The following is a 14,928-nucleotide window of genomic DNA, read 5'->3' as shown; positions in this document are numbered from 1 at the left end:
CCCACCAGGTTGGACATCTGGGGCCGACACAGGTGTCTTGAACATAGCTATGCAAGACATCCAGGCCCGGTTCAACACCCAAGTTTCCGCCCTCCAGCAGTATATGCAGGAGTTCTTGGCGACGCGGGAAGCCATCCGGGTAGGTTTCTTGCTTCTTGACTTTTGTTTTTGTTCCTTGCAATCTTCCATGGGGGCGCGCCAGCGCACCCACTAAGTGTAGCCCCCGAATTCCGGGCCGGCTACTGAGCAAGCGGCTCAGAACTTCAAGTTGGTTCCGAGTGTTGACTTATCTTTTCTTTTTGTTGCTTTCATTGCAGGATTATCACAACATCCGTGTGGCGGCCTACAACTCCCAAGTCGAGGAGCTAGCCAAGCGGATCGTGGACCTCAACCAGAGCTAGAGTAAGTGCTCTATCTCTTTCCTTGCGGGGGCGCGTGAGCGCTCCCGCTGGGTGTAGCCACCGAGATTCGGGCTGAGTACTGAGTAGTCAGGCTGGATCTCCCGGAAACTACTCATTTTTTGGTGTTGATTTTTCCTTTGTCTTTGCAGAAGCCGCCATAGATCTGCGGAAGCGCCTGGGCGAGGTTGAGTCTGAGCTCCATTGTCACAGCCCTAGAATACCTGAGTGGAATAGTTGCATTTGCACTCATGCATCATGGCCAAAATTTCTGAAAGTTGAATTGAGGTTTGTTGAAACCCTCAGAAACCTGTTCCAAAATAATCAACATTTAATTCTCATCAAATGAGTCCAAGGAAATGTTCCTGTTACTCTGAGAAAATATTGGTAGGAGGGAAAATTCAAACCAATATTTTTGGAGTCACAGAAATATTTATTTTGGGCATTTGAATTAAATCATAATGTATTTGAATTGACTTTATTTTTTTATAAAAGAAATACATGCCCAATAATTTTGGAAATTATTGTGGGGCTCTAGAATAATATCTCTAGTCCATACAATAATTTACAGAAGCAAATAAATTTGTTTAGTACCCCTCCTAAATCAAAACAAAGAGACAGAAAATAGAAAACATAACAGAAAAATAAGAGAGAGAGAGAGAGAATCTCACCTGCTAACCAGGCCCAGGAGAGAATCGGCCCAGCCCACCAGGGGCGCCGAGGTCTTCTTCCACCTTTGCCAGTAGGCAGAGGGCGTGTGCACGTCGCACGCCGGCCACCTCCTGCTTGTGCCGACGCCCTGGACGACCCCAGACGACGCCACACCCCCCTGGAATCCCCTCGCTCCTCTCCCTTACTCTCTGCTCTCTCCTTCGCCTTCTAGTCCCTTCCACGAGCGCGACCGAACGCAGCCGTCGCCGCCAATGAGCTCCCCCATGGCCACAGCCATCTCCGAGCCTCTCCGAGCCACCGTCACCTAGAGCCACAACCGAGCGCAACCACCGTGCTCAGCATGTCTTCGCGCAACCGTAGGCACCCCCAGATCCTCCTGCCTTGCACCGTAGCGCCGAACCCATCGTTGCCCGAGCCCCGGCCGCCGCCACGAGCTCGACTCCGGCGAGCTCACTCCACTGCAGCCTCTCTCGCTTGCTCCAATGTATGCGGAGAGTGCCAGCTCTCTGTAGGTGGTCTCGGCCGCTAATTTGGTCGCCGAAGGGCAAAATCCGAGCCCCTCCACCGTCTCGGCCTCGCCGGCGACTCAACGCCGCCAGGGTTTGACCCTTGTTTGACCTCCCCGGCGTCCTGACGTGTTGGCCCGAGCTCCTGTTTAATTAGTGTTAGGTAATTAGTGTTAATTAACTTAGTTAACTAGATGAGCCACTGACATGCGGGCCCAGCCCTAGATTAGTTAAGTTAATCGCCTACTTAGCACTAACAGGCACTGTTAGTTAGATGTGACACTGACACGCGGGTCCCACAGGTCAGGTTTGACCTGGACCGGGCCTGTTGACCTGCTAACACAATATTACATTTTCTGGATTTATTAATAACCAGGAAATTCCAGAAAATAGTATAAACTTCTAAAAATCATAGAAATTCAACCGTAACTCCAAATGAAATAAATTATATATGAAAAATGATCAGAAAAATAGGAAGAATCTGTTTATGGCACTTTCATGCATGATTGAACAAGTTAACCTAACTGAATAGGATAAATCATGATTAGGGCAATTTATGAACTAGCATTTGGAGTTGGAGTTTAACCCTGTTTGAATTCCACTTCAATTAACCTGGCTTACTGCTGCATTAGGTCAATTTAGTTCCTTAACATGACATGGCATTCATTTGATTGTGCATTGCAGTGAATGTTGGTTCTTTCGTGTTTGCCGGTGATTGTCCCCTCTAAGTAGACGTTACTTCGATGATGTGATCAATGACACCGTTCAAGAGTTATACTATCTTCAGAAGTGACAGGCAAGCAAAACCCCCTTGTTCATTCCGATACAATCCCACTCTCTCGCTCCTTCTCTCTTTTACTGCATTAGGACAACAACGATTCAACTGTTACATGTTGCGGTAGTTGAACCCCTTTCCTCTGCATGACCTATCATTGCCACGGTAAATAGATGAATCCCACTAGCATGAGTAGGAGTTGTTTGAGCCCTGATGTGCCTACTCATTCATGTTTGTTTGTCACGCCTGCTATGGCTTAGAGTTGTGTCAGGTCTGATTCATCGAGGATGAATTGGAAAGTTGTGAACATGTCCTACTGTGTGTGAGCTAAGTGTGTTGAACACGATTTGGTAAAGGTAGCGGTGAGAGGCCATGTAGGAGTACATGGTGGGTTGTCTCATTGAAACCGTTCTTAGGAACTGAGTTCTGTGTTTGTGATCCATGAACAGCTACTACCACGCATTGGGCTTGAAACCAATGGAGCCTCTCGACTTATTAACTGCCCTTGTCCTCTGTCCAGGAGTTGCAACTAGTTTCTGGTGTTTGTAGGATATGTGTTGGCGGCCGTGTGCAGCGCTGACCTTAGGGGTGGGCTATGATGCGGTAGATACACCGTGGCACGATGTACCGGGCGCCCATTTGGTGTCTCGGGAACCCTGCACACATTGTTTGGGGCTGTGAGCGAAACTCCGGCCGGATCTCCTCGCGGATGGAACCCGAATAGGCGATAAACCTGGACTAGAGACTTGTGTGGATAGTCAGGTTGTGGCCGACTCCCTCGCCAGGCTTCCGCTTGAAGGTTGCCGAGATACACGATGTGTACATGGTGGTAAGTGGCGAGAGCGTGTGTGAAGAAGTACACCCCTGCAGGGTTATAAATGATCTATTCGAATAGCCGTGTCCGCGGTAAAGGACTTCTAGGTTGCCTATAACAGTTCATAGACAAGTGAAAGTGGATACTCTAAAACTCGCAAGATAAGTGTGAGTGCTATGGATGGCCTTCTCGTAGGGAGGCGTGAGCGGATCCATAGTGGTGTATTGAATGGTGAATATGTGGACTCGTGTGCGCCACCTCAAAAGAGTTGCTTGCAGTCGTAGTTCAGGTTAGCCACTGAGTCAAAGCTGGCTTCCTGCAGTTAAACTCCACCACCCCCTTTATTGATGCCGATGCATATGTAGATAGTTCTGATGTAAGTCTTGCTGGGTACATTTGGACTCATGTTTGCCTATTTTATCTTTTGCAGAGAGATGTCAGTCTCGCTAGTAGTTCTGTGTGGACTTTGACGTTTAGCTTGATACCTTAGCTACGATCTTGTGCCCTCGGCAGGATCTGGTAGATAGTCAGGCTTCTTAGCCTTTTCCATTTGTAGATGTCTGTACTTAGACATGTTAAGCTTCCGCATGTGCTTTGATTTGTATGCTATGATTGTTGGGTCATGAGACCCATGTTTTTAATATCTCGCTCCTCGGAGCCTAATGAATAAATACTTGAGTTGTAGGGTAATGTTGTGATGCCATGTTGTATTTACACATATCGAGCATATTGTGTGTATGATTGAAATGCTTGGTATGTGTGGGATCCGACAATCTAGTTGTTTATCCTTGGCAGCCTCTCTTATGGGGAAATGTAGTCTAGTGCTTCCATGAGCCATACTAGTCTGCTACAGCCCGGTTCACCGGAGTTCTGTTAGCCCAACACTACTGCTCAGGACACTTGACTGGCCGGCATGTGTTTCACTTTGTTCCTGTGTCTGTCCCTTCGAGGAAATGTCATGCGGTGACATCCGGAGTCCTGCCTAGCCTGCTACAGCCCGGGTTCCCGGAGTCCTGTTAGCCCAGTGCTATAGCCCGGATTCACACGCTGCTGACCGACATGCTCGATGTGATTCATGTATGCCTGTCCCCATAGGTCAGTGCCGCTTTGGGTTCACGACTAGCCATGTTGGCCCGGGTTCTCTGTCATATGGATGCTAGCGACACTATCATATACGTGAGCCAAAAGGCACAAACGGTCCCTGGCCATGGTAAGGCGACACCCGTGGGAGTACCGTGCGTGAGGCCGCAAAGTGATATGAGGTGTTACCGGCTAGATCGATGTGACTTGGAATCGGGGTCCTGACATCCATACCAATGAGCAGGTGCGTAGCCAGGCGGCCAAGGAGTGCGACCGCCTGATCAAGGAGCTGGCGGACCAGGCCGAGCGACACAAGCTAGAGCTCCAGAAGCTGAAGGAGAGTGAAGCCAACCTCCAGGCTGAGTTCGAGACTCATCATTAGAACTGGTCTGAGAAGGAGAAGGCCCTGTCCGATGGCTATGGCGAGATCGAATACATGATTGGTGGAGAGTTGTTTTTTCCATTCGTTCAGCCGCCGACTGTTGTATGAGCCGGCTTCTGGCTTCTGACTTCTTTTTTCTTGCGCAGAGTTCTTTCATTGGCAAGCCGTTGCGGTCAGCCAGGCCATCGAGGCACGCCACGACGAGTGAAGAAGGGTTGGTGCAAAAATCATGCCCAATGAGCCCCGGACTCTCGGCGAGCAGCTTCTCGCCATCCAGGCGCGCCTGCAGCCGGCTCATCGGATGCTCCGCCGTCTGCAGCGCGTTGGGGCTCACGTGCTGACCGCCCTCTGGCTGGATGCCCAGATCCCACGCACCCCTAGCCGGACTGCTGACTGGCTGGAGATAGCAGTCAGCCGCTTCGAGGCTTGGAAGGGTGTTGCGGCTCGGGCAGGCGCCAAGACGGTGTTGGAGTTTGCCAAAGCGGGGTATCTAGGCCTGGACCTGGCCCAGCTGGCAACCTTCCGGCAGGAGGCCACGCCGGAGCTAGCGGCGGTGAGTGGGGCACTTACTCAACGCGCTGCGACGATTGCCGAGTATGCTAACACCACAGTCTGCATCCCCGAGCTGGACGAGGAAGGCGCCGAAGTGCCGCCAACTGGTTGGGCCGAACCCAGAGTATGGGGAGGACTCTGCGGAGGAGATCGCCTCCAGCGATAAGGGCGAGGATTAAGAGGATGAGGACGGCGAAGATGACGCGTTGGACGATGGAGCAAACGGCCAGCCTCAGCCCGACCAAGTCCCGACCAATGAGCCACGTGTCAACGAGCCGACTACTGCTGGTCCTGACTAGGACGACACCCACTAGTCGGCCGCTCCTCCACCCGACGCCTCAGCCTCCGCCAACCCGTCAGATCCGCCTGCTGCGCCTCTGGCCTAGGTGGCCAACTTATCTTTCTTTCCTGTTGTCACAGCCCTAGAAATTGATTGTAATTAGTTGCATCAGCATCCATGCATCATGTTAGATTCAAAGGAATTTGAATTGGGGATGCTAAAACCCTAGCACAAAATGAATTCAACTAGGTTCAAATAAAAATAACTTCAATGAACCCAAAATGCCCTTTAGAAAAGTTCATCATTTTTGATAAGGGTGAAATCCTCTGCCAAAAATGATGCACATACTTCTAGGCCATTCTCGATTTTTTGAATTAAATCTTATTGTATTTGACTTTGGGCATTTAAATAGTATGAATAATTTAAGTGCTCAAATAATGTTGGAATTATTTGTGGGCCACTGAAATAGTTCAGAAAGTGCTCATGAATATTTTCAGGATTTATAAATTGATTTGGTTTTAAAACTGGATCAAATACAAACTGCAAATTAGAAAACAGAAACAAAAATAGAAAAGGGCTAGAACCCACCTGGCTTACCTGGCAGCCCTGCTAGCCCAGCTCGCTATCCCAACCCACCCCCTGCTCCTCGTCGTCTACCTCTGCCTACTGGGAGTGCTTCCACCCCCATCCTCGACCGAGCGCGTGGAGACAGATGAGCCCCCCGGTCCTTTTCCCTCACTTGTAGCCTCTTTGCTCTTTGCTCTTTGCTCTTTGCTCCCTGCTCTCTCTCTCTCTCTGCTCTCTCTCTCCCTCTCTTTCTCTCTCTCCGGGGCAGCCCGAGTAGTACCGGAGTGTGCCGCCTCAAAACACTGCACCCACCGCCGTACCCTTGCCCCGTGGCCGTGACCCTAAGATCCGCCCAGACCCGAAGAACCTCTACACCGACGCACTCAAGCCCGGACAACCCCAAGACGACGTCGCGGCTTTTCTCCCCCATCCACGGCCGTCGGATGCCATCGCCTGATTCGTTGTCTTCAACACGTCCCCGAGCCTACTTATACGAACCCTGCAACCTCCATGAGCCACCACGTCGAACCCCTCTCGAGCCCGAGAGCTCGGCTCTGCCAGCGATGCCGCCGCTGTGGAATGAGCTTGACTCATCCGTGCCCTTGCACCACATCATGCTCCTGGTGCCTCCAGGAGGCCGTCAGCGATCCAGGCCACCCTAGCACCACCCACCACCACTGGCCGACACACCTTGTCACACTGCATCTGCAGGACCCAGCCGCATGAGCCCCATCGCCGGAGTTGGCCGGACAGGCAACGCCGCCGCCTCTGCTTACGCCGACGAGTAACCGCCGGCCTAATCCGGCCATTAGAAACGAAATACCAATTAGGTTAACACCTGAGCCAATGACAGTCGGGCCCCATTGGTTTAATTAACCTACTAAGGTAATTAGTTAGACTTAACTTGATTCCACTGGACCCACACGTGAGCATTGACTTTGCTGACGTGGGCATTGACTGACCCACCCGTCTGTGACTCGAGCCAGCACTGTGGGACTGACTAGTGGGACCCACTGGTCAGGTTTGACCTTGTCTGGCCCTGTTGACTGGCTGACGTCACTGTGATGCAGTGATGACATCATAAATGTTTTCTTGATTTTAAATAAATCAAAATGATTTATTTATTTTTAGAAAATGTCCTAAACTTCTAAAATTCATAGAAATTCAATCGTAACTCCAAATGAAATAATTTATATATGAAAAATGATCAGAAAAATTCAATCTATCCATTGGTACTATTTAAATTCATGTTAAAGCAAGTTAAACCTGCTGGTCAGGTCAAATCAATTAGATGGCATTTGAATATCAACATATGGAGTTTGAATTTGAATCTTGGATTCAAACCAACTTCATTTAAATTGTTGCTAGTTGCATTAGCTCAAACCATAGAATATTGCCATGTCATGATCATGCATCATATTTTTGTATTGCATTGATTGTGTTCCTTCTCTGTTGCCGGTATTTGTCCCCTCTCAGTAGACGTGGTTCCGACGATGAGATCGATGATACCGATGAAGAACTATACTATCTTCAGAAGTGCCAGGTAAGCAAAACCCCCTTGTTCATTCCGATACAATCCCACTCTCTCCCTTCTAATCTCTTTTACTACATTAGGACAACAATGATTCAACTGTTACATGGCGGTAGTTAAACCCCTTTCCGCTGCATGACCTGTCATTTCCAGAGTAAATAGATGAAACCCACTAGCATCAGTAGGAGTTGTTTGAGCCCTAATGTGCCTACTCATTCATGCTTGTTGTAATGCTTGCTACGGCTTAGAGTTGAGTCAGGTCTGATTCATTGGGATGAATTGGAATGTGGTGAACATGTCTTACTGTTGAGAGCTAAGTGTGTAAACACGATTTGGTAAAGGTAGCGGTGATAGGCCATGTAGGAGTACATGGTGGGTTCTCTCATTGAAACCGTCCTCAGGAACTGAGTTCTGTGTTTGTGATCCATGAACAGTTACTACCACACATTGGTTCCTGTAACTCTACCCCTCTCGGCTTATTAATCGCCTCGATCACTGTCCAGGAGTGGCAACTAGTTTCTAGCATTTGTAGGATATGTGTTGGGGGCCGTGCGTAGTGCTGACCCTAGGGGTGGGCTATGATGTGGTAGAGACACGAGGGACGGTGTACCGAGATGCCCGTTTGGTGCCTAGGGAACCTTGCTCTCATCGTTTGGGGCCGTGAGCGAAACCCCAACCGTATCTCCTTGCGGATGGAACCCGAATAGGCGATAAACCTACACTAGAGACTTGTGTGGTTAGTCAGGTCATGGCTGACTCCCTCGCCAGGCTTCTACTTGAAGGTTTACGAGATACACGACGTGTAGATGGTGGTAAGTGGCGAGAGCGTGTGTGAAGAAGTACACCCCTGCAGGGTTATAATTGATCTATTCGAATAGCCGCGTCCGTGGTAAAGGAGTTCTGGGTTGCCTATACGGTTCATAGACAAGTGAAAGTGGATACTCTAAAATGCACAAGATAAGCGTGAGTGCTATGGATGGCATTCATGTAGGGAGAGGGGAGTGGATCCATAGTGGTGTATTGATTGGTGAACATGTGGACTCGTGTGCGCCACCTCAAAAGAGTTACCATCAGTCGTAGTACAGGATAGCCACTGAGTCAAAGCTGGCTTGCTGCAGTTAAACTCCACCACCCCCTTTATTGATACTGATGCATATGTAGATAGTTCTGATGTAAGTCTTTCTTGGTACATCTGTACTCACGTTTGCTTAATTTATGTTTTTGCGGAGAGACTTCAGTCTCACTAGTAGTTCCGCATGGACTTCGACGTTTAGCTTGTTACCTCAGCTACGATCTTGTGCCCTCGGCAGGGTTTTGTAGATAGTCAGGCTTCTCAGCCTTTTTCATTTGTAGTTGTCTGTACTCAAACAAGTTAAGCTTCCATATGTGCTTATTGCTTGTATGACTTGAATATTGGGTCATCAGACCCATGTCTGTAATATCTGGCTCCTCAGAGCCTAATGAATAAATACTTTGAGTCATAGAGTTTCGTTGTGCTGCCATGTTATATTTGCACATATCGAGCATATTGTGTGTATGATTTTGAAATACTTGGTATGTGTGGGATCCGACAACCTAGTTGTTTATTCTTGGCAGCCTCTCTTATGGGGAAATGTCTCCTAGTGCTTGCACTGAGCCATGGTAGCTTGCTACTGCACCGGAACACTTAGGCTGGCCGGCATGTGTCCTTCTTCGTTCCTGTGTCTGTCCCTTCGAGGAAATGTCACGTGTTGTTCCTTTAAGTCCTTGTAGCTTGCTACAACTTGGGTTCATATGTTGATGACCGACACGTTCGTTGCTGGGTCATGTATGCATGTCCCTGTAAGTTAGAGCCACCTTGGGTTTACGACTAGTCATGTCGGCGCGGGTTCTCTGTCATATGGAAGCTAGCGACACTATCATATACGTGTGCCAAAAGGCGCAAATGGTCCCGGGCCAGGTAAGGTGGAACCTATGGGGATACTGTGCGTGAGGCCGCAAAGTGATATGATGTGTTACATGCTAGATTGGTGTGGCTTAGGATCGGGGTCCTAACACCTGTTCTTGTAATCTTTTGAACAAGTATGTTAAATTCATGCAATTCCACCCGCTGGGGTGTATTCAAACTCTGTTGAATGCAGGCCAAGGGCCTTATGTAAATTAATTTATTCACACAAGTCTGTGCTTTGCCAGGTTCCACTTTGGCCACTTAGAACATAGCAATTCAAGTGAGAAGTCGGCCGGCCGGCTGCTCAGTAGCCGAATGATGAGGCAAGGAGCCGGCTTGGCTTATGCTGATTTTTTCCTTCGTCATTTTTCGTGTGGACACCATTTCCCGCCTTTAGCTCTTGCCAGCTGGACAGTCGCTCTGCGAGCTGCAACTTATGGCAAGAGAGGGCTTAGATGTCGGCACACTACTTGTCCGACTGCATGTTTTATCAACATAGGACAAGGCAGCAAGCCCCCGGGCCGACTGGTCGGACCCAGTGCCAGGAGGAGGAAAGAATAAATACATTCATAGGCATAATCTTATCATATAGATAAAAAGGGTAGCCCCCGAGTTCTCCTCGAGGGACCCGATGTCTTTGCTTCTTAATACAAAAGGTAGCGTGGTACATACTGCATTAACTCTAAAATCTTCGAAGGAGACTTGCGTTCCATGGGCGCTCCGCCTCCTTGCCGATATCGTCCCCCTTGCGCGCCCTAGGCTTCTGCGCGCTGATGAGGTAGTAGAAGTCGTTGCCCAAGGCTTTGCTGATGACAAAATGGCCCTCCCACGGGGCCGAGAGCTTGTGCTGGCCGGCTGTTCGCTGGATCAGTCAGAGCACAAGGTCCCCCTCTCAAAAGGATCGAGGCCTGACCCTCCGGCTGTGGTAGCGACGTACGCCCTACAGGTAGATGGCGGACCGATTGAGTGCTAGTAGCCGGCCCTCTTCCAGCAAGTCGACGCTGTCTTCTCGTGCTTCCTTCGCCTCCGCCTCCGTATACATGGTGACGCGAGGTGAGTCAAACTTGATGTCAGTTGGGATGACAGCATCGGCCCCGTACACAAGGAAGAAAGGAGTGAAGCCGGTTGCTTTGTTCGGCATGGTCCGGACACTCCAGAGGACGGCCGACAGCTCGTCGATCTAGCAGCCGGCCGAGCGCTCTAGTGGCTCGACCAGTCGGGGATTGATGCTGGACACGGTGATGCTATTTTCTCGCTCCACCTCGGCGTTTGATTGTGGATGGGCAACAGACAGTAAGTCCAGTCGGATGCCCCATGTCTCGTAGAAACGGGCCAAGGCGCCCTTGGCAAAATATGTGCCATTGTCAGTGATGATGCTGTGTGGTATGCCGTACCGAATAGTGATGTCCACGATGAAGGTCACAACAGTTGGACCATTCAGCTTCTTGGTTGGCTTCGCATCAATCCACTTGGTGAATTTATCCACGGTGACAAGCAGATGGGTCATGCCGCTACGTGCTGTCTTGAATGGGCCCACCATGTCCAGCCTTAGACGGTGAAAAGCAAAGTGAGGGGGATGGTCTTGAGTGCAGCAGCCAGCAGGTGTTGCTTGGAGCTGAAACATTGGCATCCGTTGCACTTCTTGACCAAGTCCTTGGCATATTCTAGAGCAGTCGACCAGAAGAAACCATGGCAGAAAGCTTTGGCGACAAGGGATCTGGAGGCCGCATGGTGGCCGCACTCACCTTGATGAATATCTTTGAGGATTGCTCTGCCCTTCTCTAGCTCCACACAGCGCTGGAACACACCAGTCACGCTGCGCCTGACAAGATCTTTGTTTACTATCGTGTAAGTTGCTACCCGGCGTCGCACCTGCCATGCCAAAATTTCATCGGCTGGTAGCTCTCCGCTCATCGGGAAGTTAAGGATGGGCTGCGCCCATGATGGTTCTTCGACTACTGTCATCAGGGCCATTGGTACGAGGGCGGTCGAGTTGGGAGGCGGCGGGTTGGAGTCGGCCGCCACTTGCTACATTGCTGATGTCCCCGGGCCGCCTGCTGCAGCCCCCGGGCCGGGTTCTGAAGTCCCCGGGCCGGGTGCGACTGCTGGAGTCCCAGAGCCAACTGCCGAAGTCCCCGGGCCGGGTGCTGCAGTCCCTGAGCCGGATCCGACTGTTCCGGGAGCAGCCGACAAGAAGATGGTCTCTGATTTCGGCGAAGGCTTGATAGACTGCTTGCGGAGGCACTTGAGGGAAACGCGGGCTGGTATTGCTTGCCGGGTGGAGCCAATCCATGCCAGGGCATCTGCTTGCTCATTGTCGGCCCATGGCACATGAAGGAACTCGCACCTGTCAAAATATCAGATGATCTACTGGACGAGGAAGTGGTAGCTCGCGATGTTTGCATCCTTGGGGTCCCAGTCGACAGATGACTATTGGACCACCAAGTCCGAGTCATCGTAGCAGAGCACTCGAGGGATGCCAATTTCTTTGGCCAGTCAGAGCCCGTGGACGAGTGCTTCGGACTCGGCCACGTTGTTGGAGGCAGCAAAGTGGATTTGCAACGTGTACTTGAGCTTGTCGCCTTTGGGAGAGGTGAGGATGATGTCGGCTCCCAGATCAGTGCGCATCTTCGAGCCATCAAAGTGCATCCGCCAATGAGTGGAGTCCGGTGCTGGCAGTAGGTACTGGGTCTCGGCCCAGTCGACGAGGAAATCGGCAAGTGCTTGGGACTTGATGGCGGTGCGGGGCTGGTAGAGGATGGTGTAGGGAGCCAACTCGATGGCCCACTTCGCCACCCGGCCTGATGCATCTCTGTTGCCTATGATCTCAGCAAGAGGAGCAAAGCAGACAACCGTGATGGAGTGCTTTTGGAAATATTGCTTGAGCTTCTTGGCGACTAAGTACATGCCGTAGCACATCTTCTAGTAGTGGGGGTAATTCTTCTTAGAGGCAGAAATTCCTTCACTCAGATAATAGACGACCTTTGAACCAGCTGAGCTCTGCCGTCTTCTGGGCATTCGACGATGATGACTGTGCTGACCACTCGGCTGGTGGCGGCAATGTAGAGGAGCATGGGCTCCTTAGTAGCCGAAGCCGCCAGGACAGGCGGCGTGGTCAGCATCTTCTAAAGTTGGAGGAAAGCTTCATCCGCCTTGTCGTTCCACTCACAGCAAGTTGTTTTCTTCCACTAGTAGAAAAAGGGCCTTTAGTCCCGGTTCTAGAGGGCCTTTAGTCCCGGTTCTGGAACAGGACTAAAGGGTCATTACTAAAGGCCCCCCCTTTAGTCCCGGTTCTTATATGAACCGAGACTAAAGGCTCTCCACGTGGCTGCTGCTTGGAGGTCCACCTTTAGTCCCGGTTGGTAACACCAACCGGTACTAAAGGATTTTTTTTGATATTTTTTTTTTTGAATTTTTTCCCGATTTTCAAATTTCTGAATTATTTTATCCTCTAATATCTAATCACCCCTCATCACTACTCAATTTAATCTCTAATCACCCCTCATCATTCCAAATCATCTAACTTCTCGGACGGTCACCCATCCTCCCACTCCCCCAGCCTGAGCATGCTTAACTTCCGGGTTTTATTCTCCCTCGTTTCCAAGTCTGCACTTGTTGTTTTCCTGACAATAGTAAGATGTCAATCCTATTAACCCTCAGGAGTTTAGCTTGAGCATGAAGTCACACATTTCACTGTTTGAGTTTGAAACTATTGTTCTAAAAAACAATAATTATTTAGTAACACTAATATTTCTTGAATAAGTAGTTTGACCATTGTTTGACCACAGTTTGACCAGATTTGACCAAAATTCAAAAAAACTGAAACAATTATTTAGTAACACTAATATTCTTGAATACTTATTTAGTAACACTAATACTTCTTGAATAAGTAGTTTGACCATAGTTTCACCAGATTTAACGAAAATTTAAAAAAAAACTGAAATTTGAGCATAACTTTTTTTCCTTTTGGAATTTGAGGATTCTACAAATTTGCAAACAGGCCGTAGTAGTATGCTGATTTTCGTGCTGAACATTTTTATATATTAAACATTTTTTCTGACATCGTATGCAAAACATGTCCAAATTTAAGTTTTTATATTTTCCTAACTAGTAGATGTAGTAACATAACTACATCTCGAAGGATTTTAACTTTTGAAGTTTTTATCATTTTCTTTTGCTTTCTACAAAACTGAAAAGGCGATACACCGGGGGGGGGGGGTAGGATTTGAAAATTGTACCATTACCGGTTCGTGGCATGAACCGATACTAAAGGTCTAACTTTTAGTACCGGTTGGTGCCACGAACCGGCACTAATGCCTCAACCCCATTAGTACCTGTTCGTGGCACGAACCGGTACTGATGGTTAGACCTTTAGTACTGGTTCGTGCCACGAACCGGTACTAATGGACATCGCACCCTTTAGTCCCGGTTCGTGGCGCCAACCGGGAATAAAGGTCCCATTTGAACCGGGAGTAATGCCTGTACGGTGCCCTAGCCGCTTGGACCGGGACTAATGCTCACATTAGTCCCGGTTCGTAATGCAACCGGTACTAATGCTCTTTTCTGGCCAAACCAAAGCCCTGTTTTCTACTAGTTTTCATTAGCTGGTATAAGGGCAACGCCTTTTCGCCCAGCCGACTGATGAAGCGGCTGAGAGAAGCCAAGCACCTGATGAACTTCTGGATATCCCGCGGCCGGGTCGGTCTGTGCATCCGCTCAATGGCCTTGATCTTCACAGGGTTGCACTCGATGCCGCATTCTGAGACAAGGAAACTAAGGAGCTGACTAGCCGGGACTCCGAAGACACACTTCTCTAGGTTGAGCTTGATTTGAAAACGGCGCAGGTTGTCAAAAGTCTCCTTGAGATCTTCCAGGAGGGTGCCACGCTTCTTCGTCTTCACCACAATATCGTCTACATAGACGTGGGAATTCTGCCGAGTTGCTTAAGGAGGCACTTCTGCATGCAACACTGAAAAGTGGCACCGGCATTTATCAAGCCAAATGTCATGGTTAGGTATCAGAAGGCTCCAAATGGTGTGATGAAGGTGGTCTTCAGCCGATCGGCCGGGTTCAGCTTGATCTGGTGGTAACCGGAGTAGGCATCCAAAAAACTCAACAGCTCCCATCCGGCTGTGGAGTCAATCACTTGGTCTGTCCGAGGCAGGGCAAACGGATCTTTGGGGTAGGCCTTGTTGAGACTGTTATAATCAATGCACATGCACCATTTGTTATTCTTCTTCAATTCAATGACCGGGTTAGCGAGCCACTCTAGTCGGGCTATCTCTTCAGCAGCAATTCTTCTCTTTTCTTCTGACAGGCGGCAGAGGGGTTGCTTGACTGGCTTCGCATCTGACCTGACATGTAGCTTGTGCTTGGCAAAATCCGTTGGAACACCCGGCATGTCTTTGGGATACCATGAAAAGATGTCTCGATTCTCATGGTGG

General features: G+C 49.5%; 1 protein-coding gene across 1 annotated transcript; it reads right to left on the bottom strand.

The window, feature by feature from the left end:
• Positions 1-11,032: 11,032 nt before the first annotated feature.
• On the bottom strand, positions 11,033-11,458 carry LOC147991472 (uncharacterized). The gene is made up of 2 exons (XM_087538683.1): positions 11,230-11,458; positions 11,033-11,148 (listed from the first exon to the last, which is right to left on the bottom strand). Exons 1-2 carry the CDS (start codon positions 11,456-11,458, stop codon positions 11,033-11,035), a joined length of 345 nt encoding a protein of 114 aa, XP_087394809.1.
• Positions 11,459-14,928: the final 3,470 nt, after the last annotated feature.

Source organism: Triticum urartu, chromosome 1A (assembly GCF_056163025.1).
Source record: "Triticum urartu cultivar PI428250 chromosome 1A, HENAU_Tu73, whole genome shotgun sequence".
NCBI classification, from domain to species: domain Eukaryota; kingdom Viridiplantae; phylum Streptophyta; class Magnoliopsida; order Poales; family Poaceae; genus Triticum; species Triticum urartu.
Note: the sequence above shows the minus strand (reverse complement) of the source record. Positions and strands in the feature narration are given on the sequence as shown.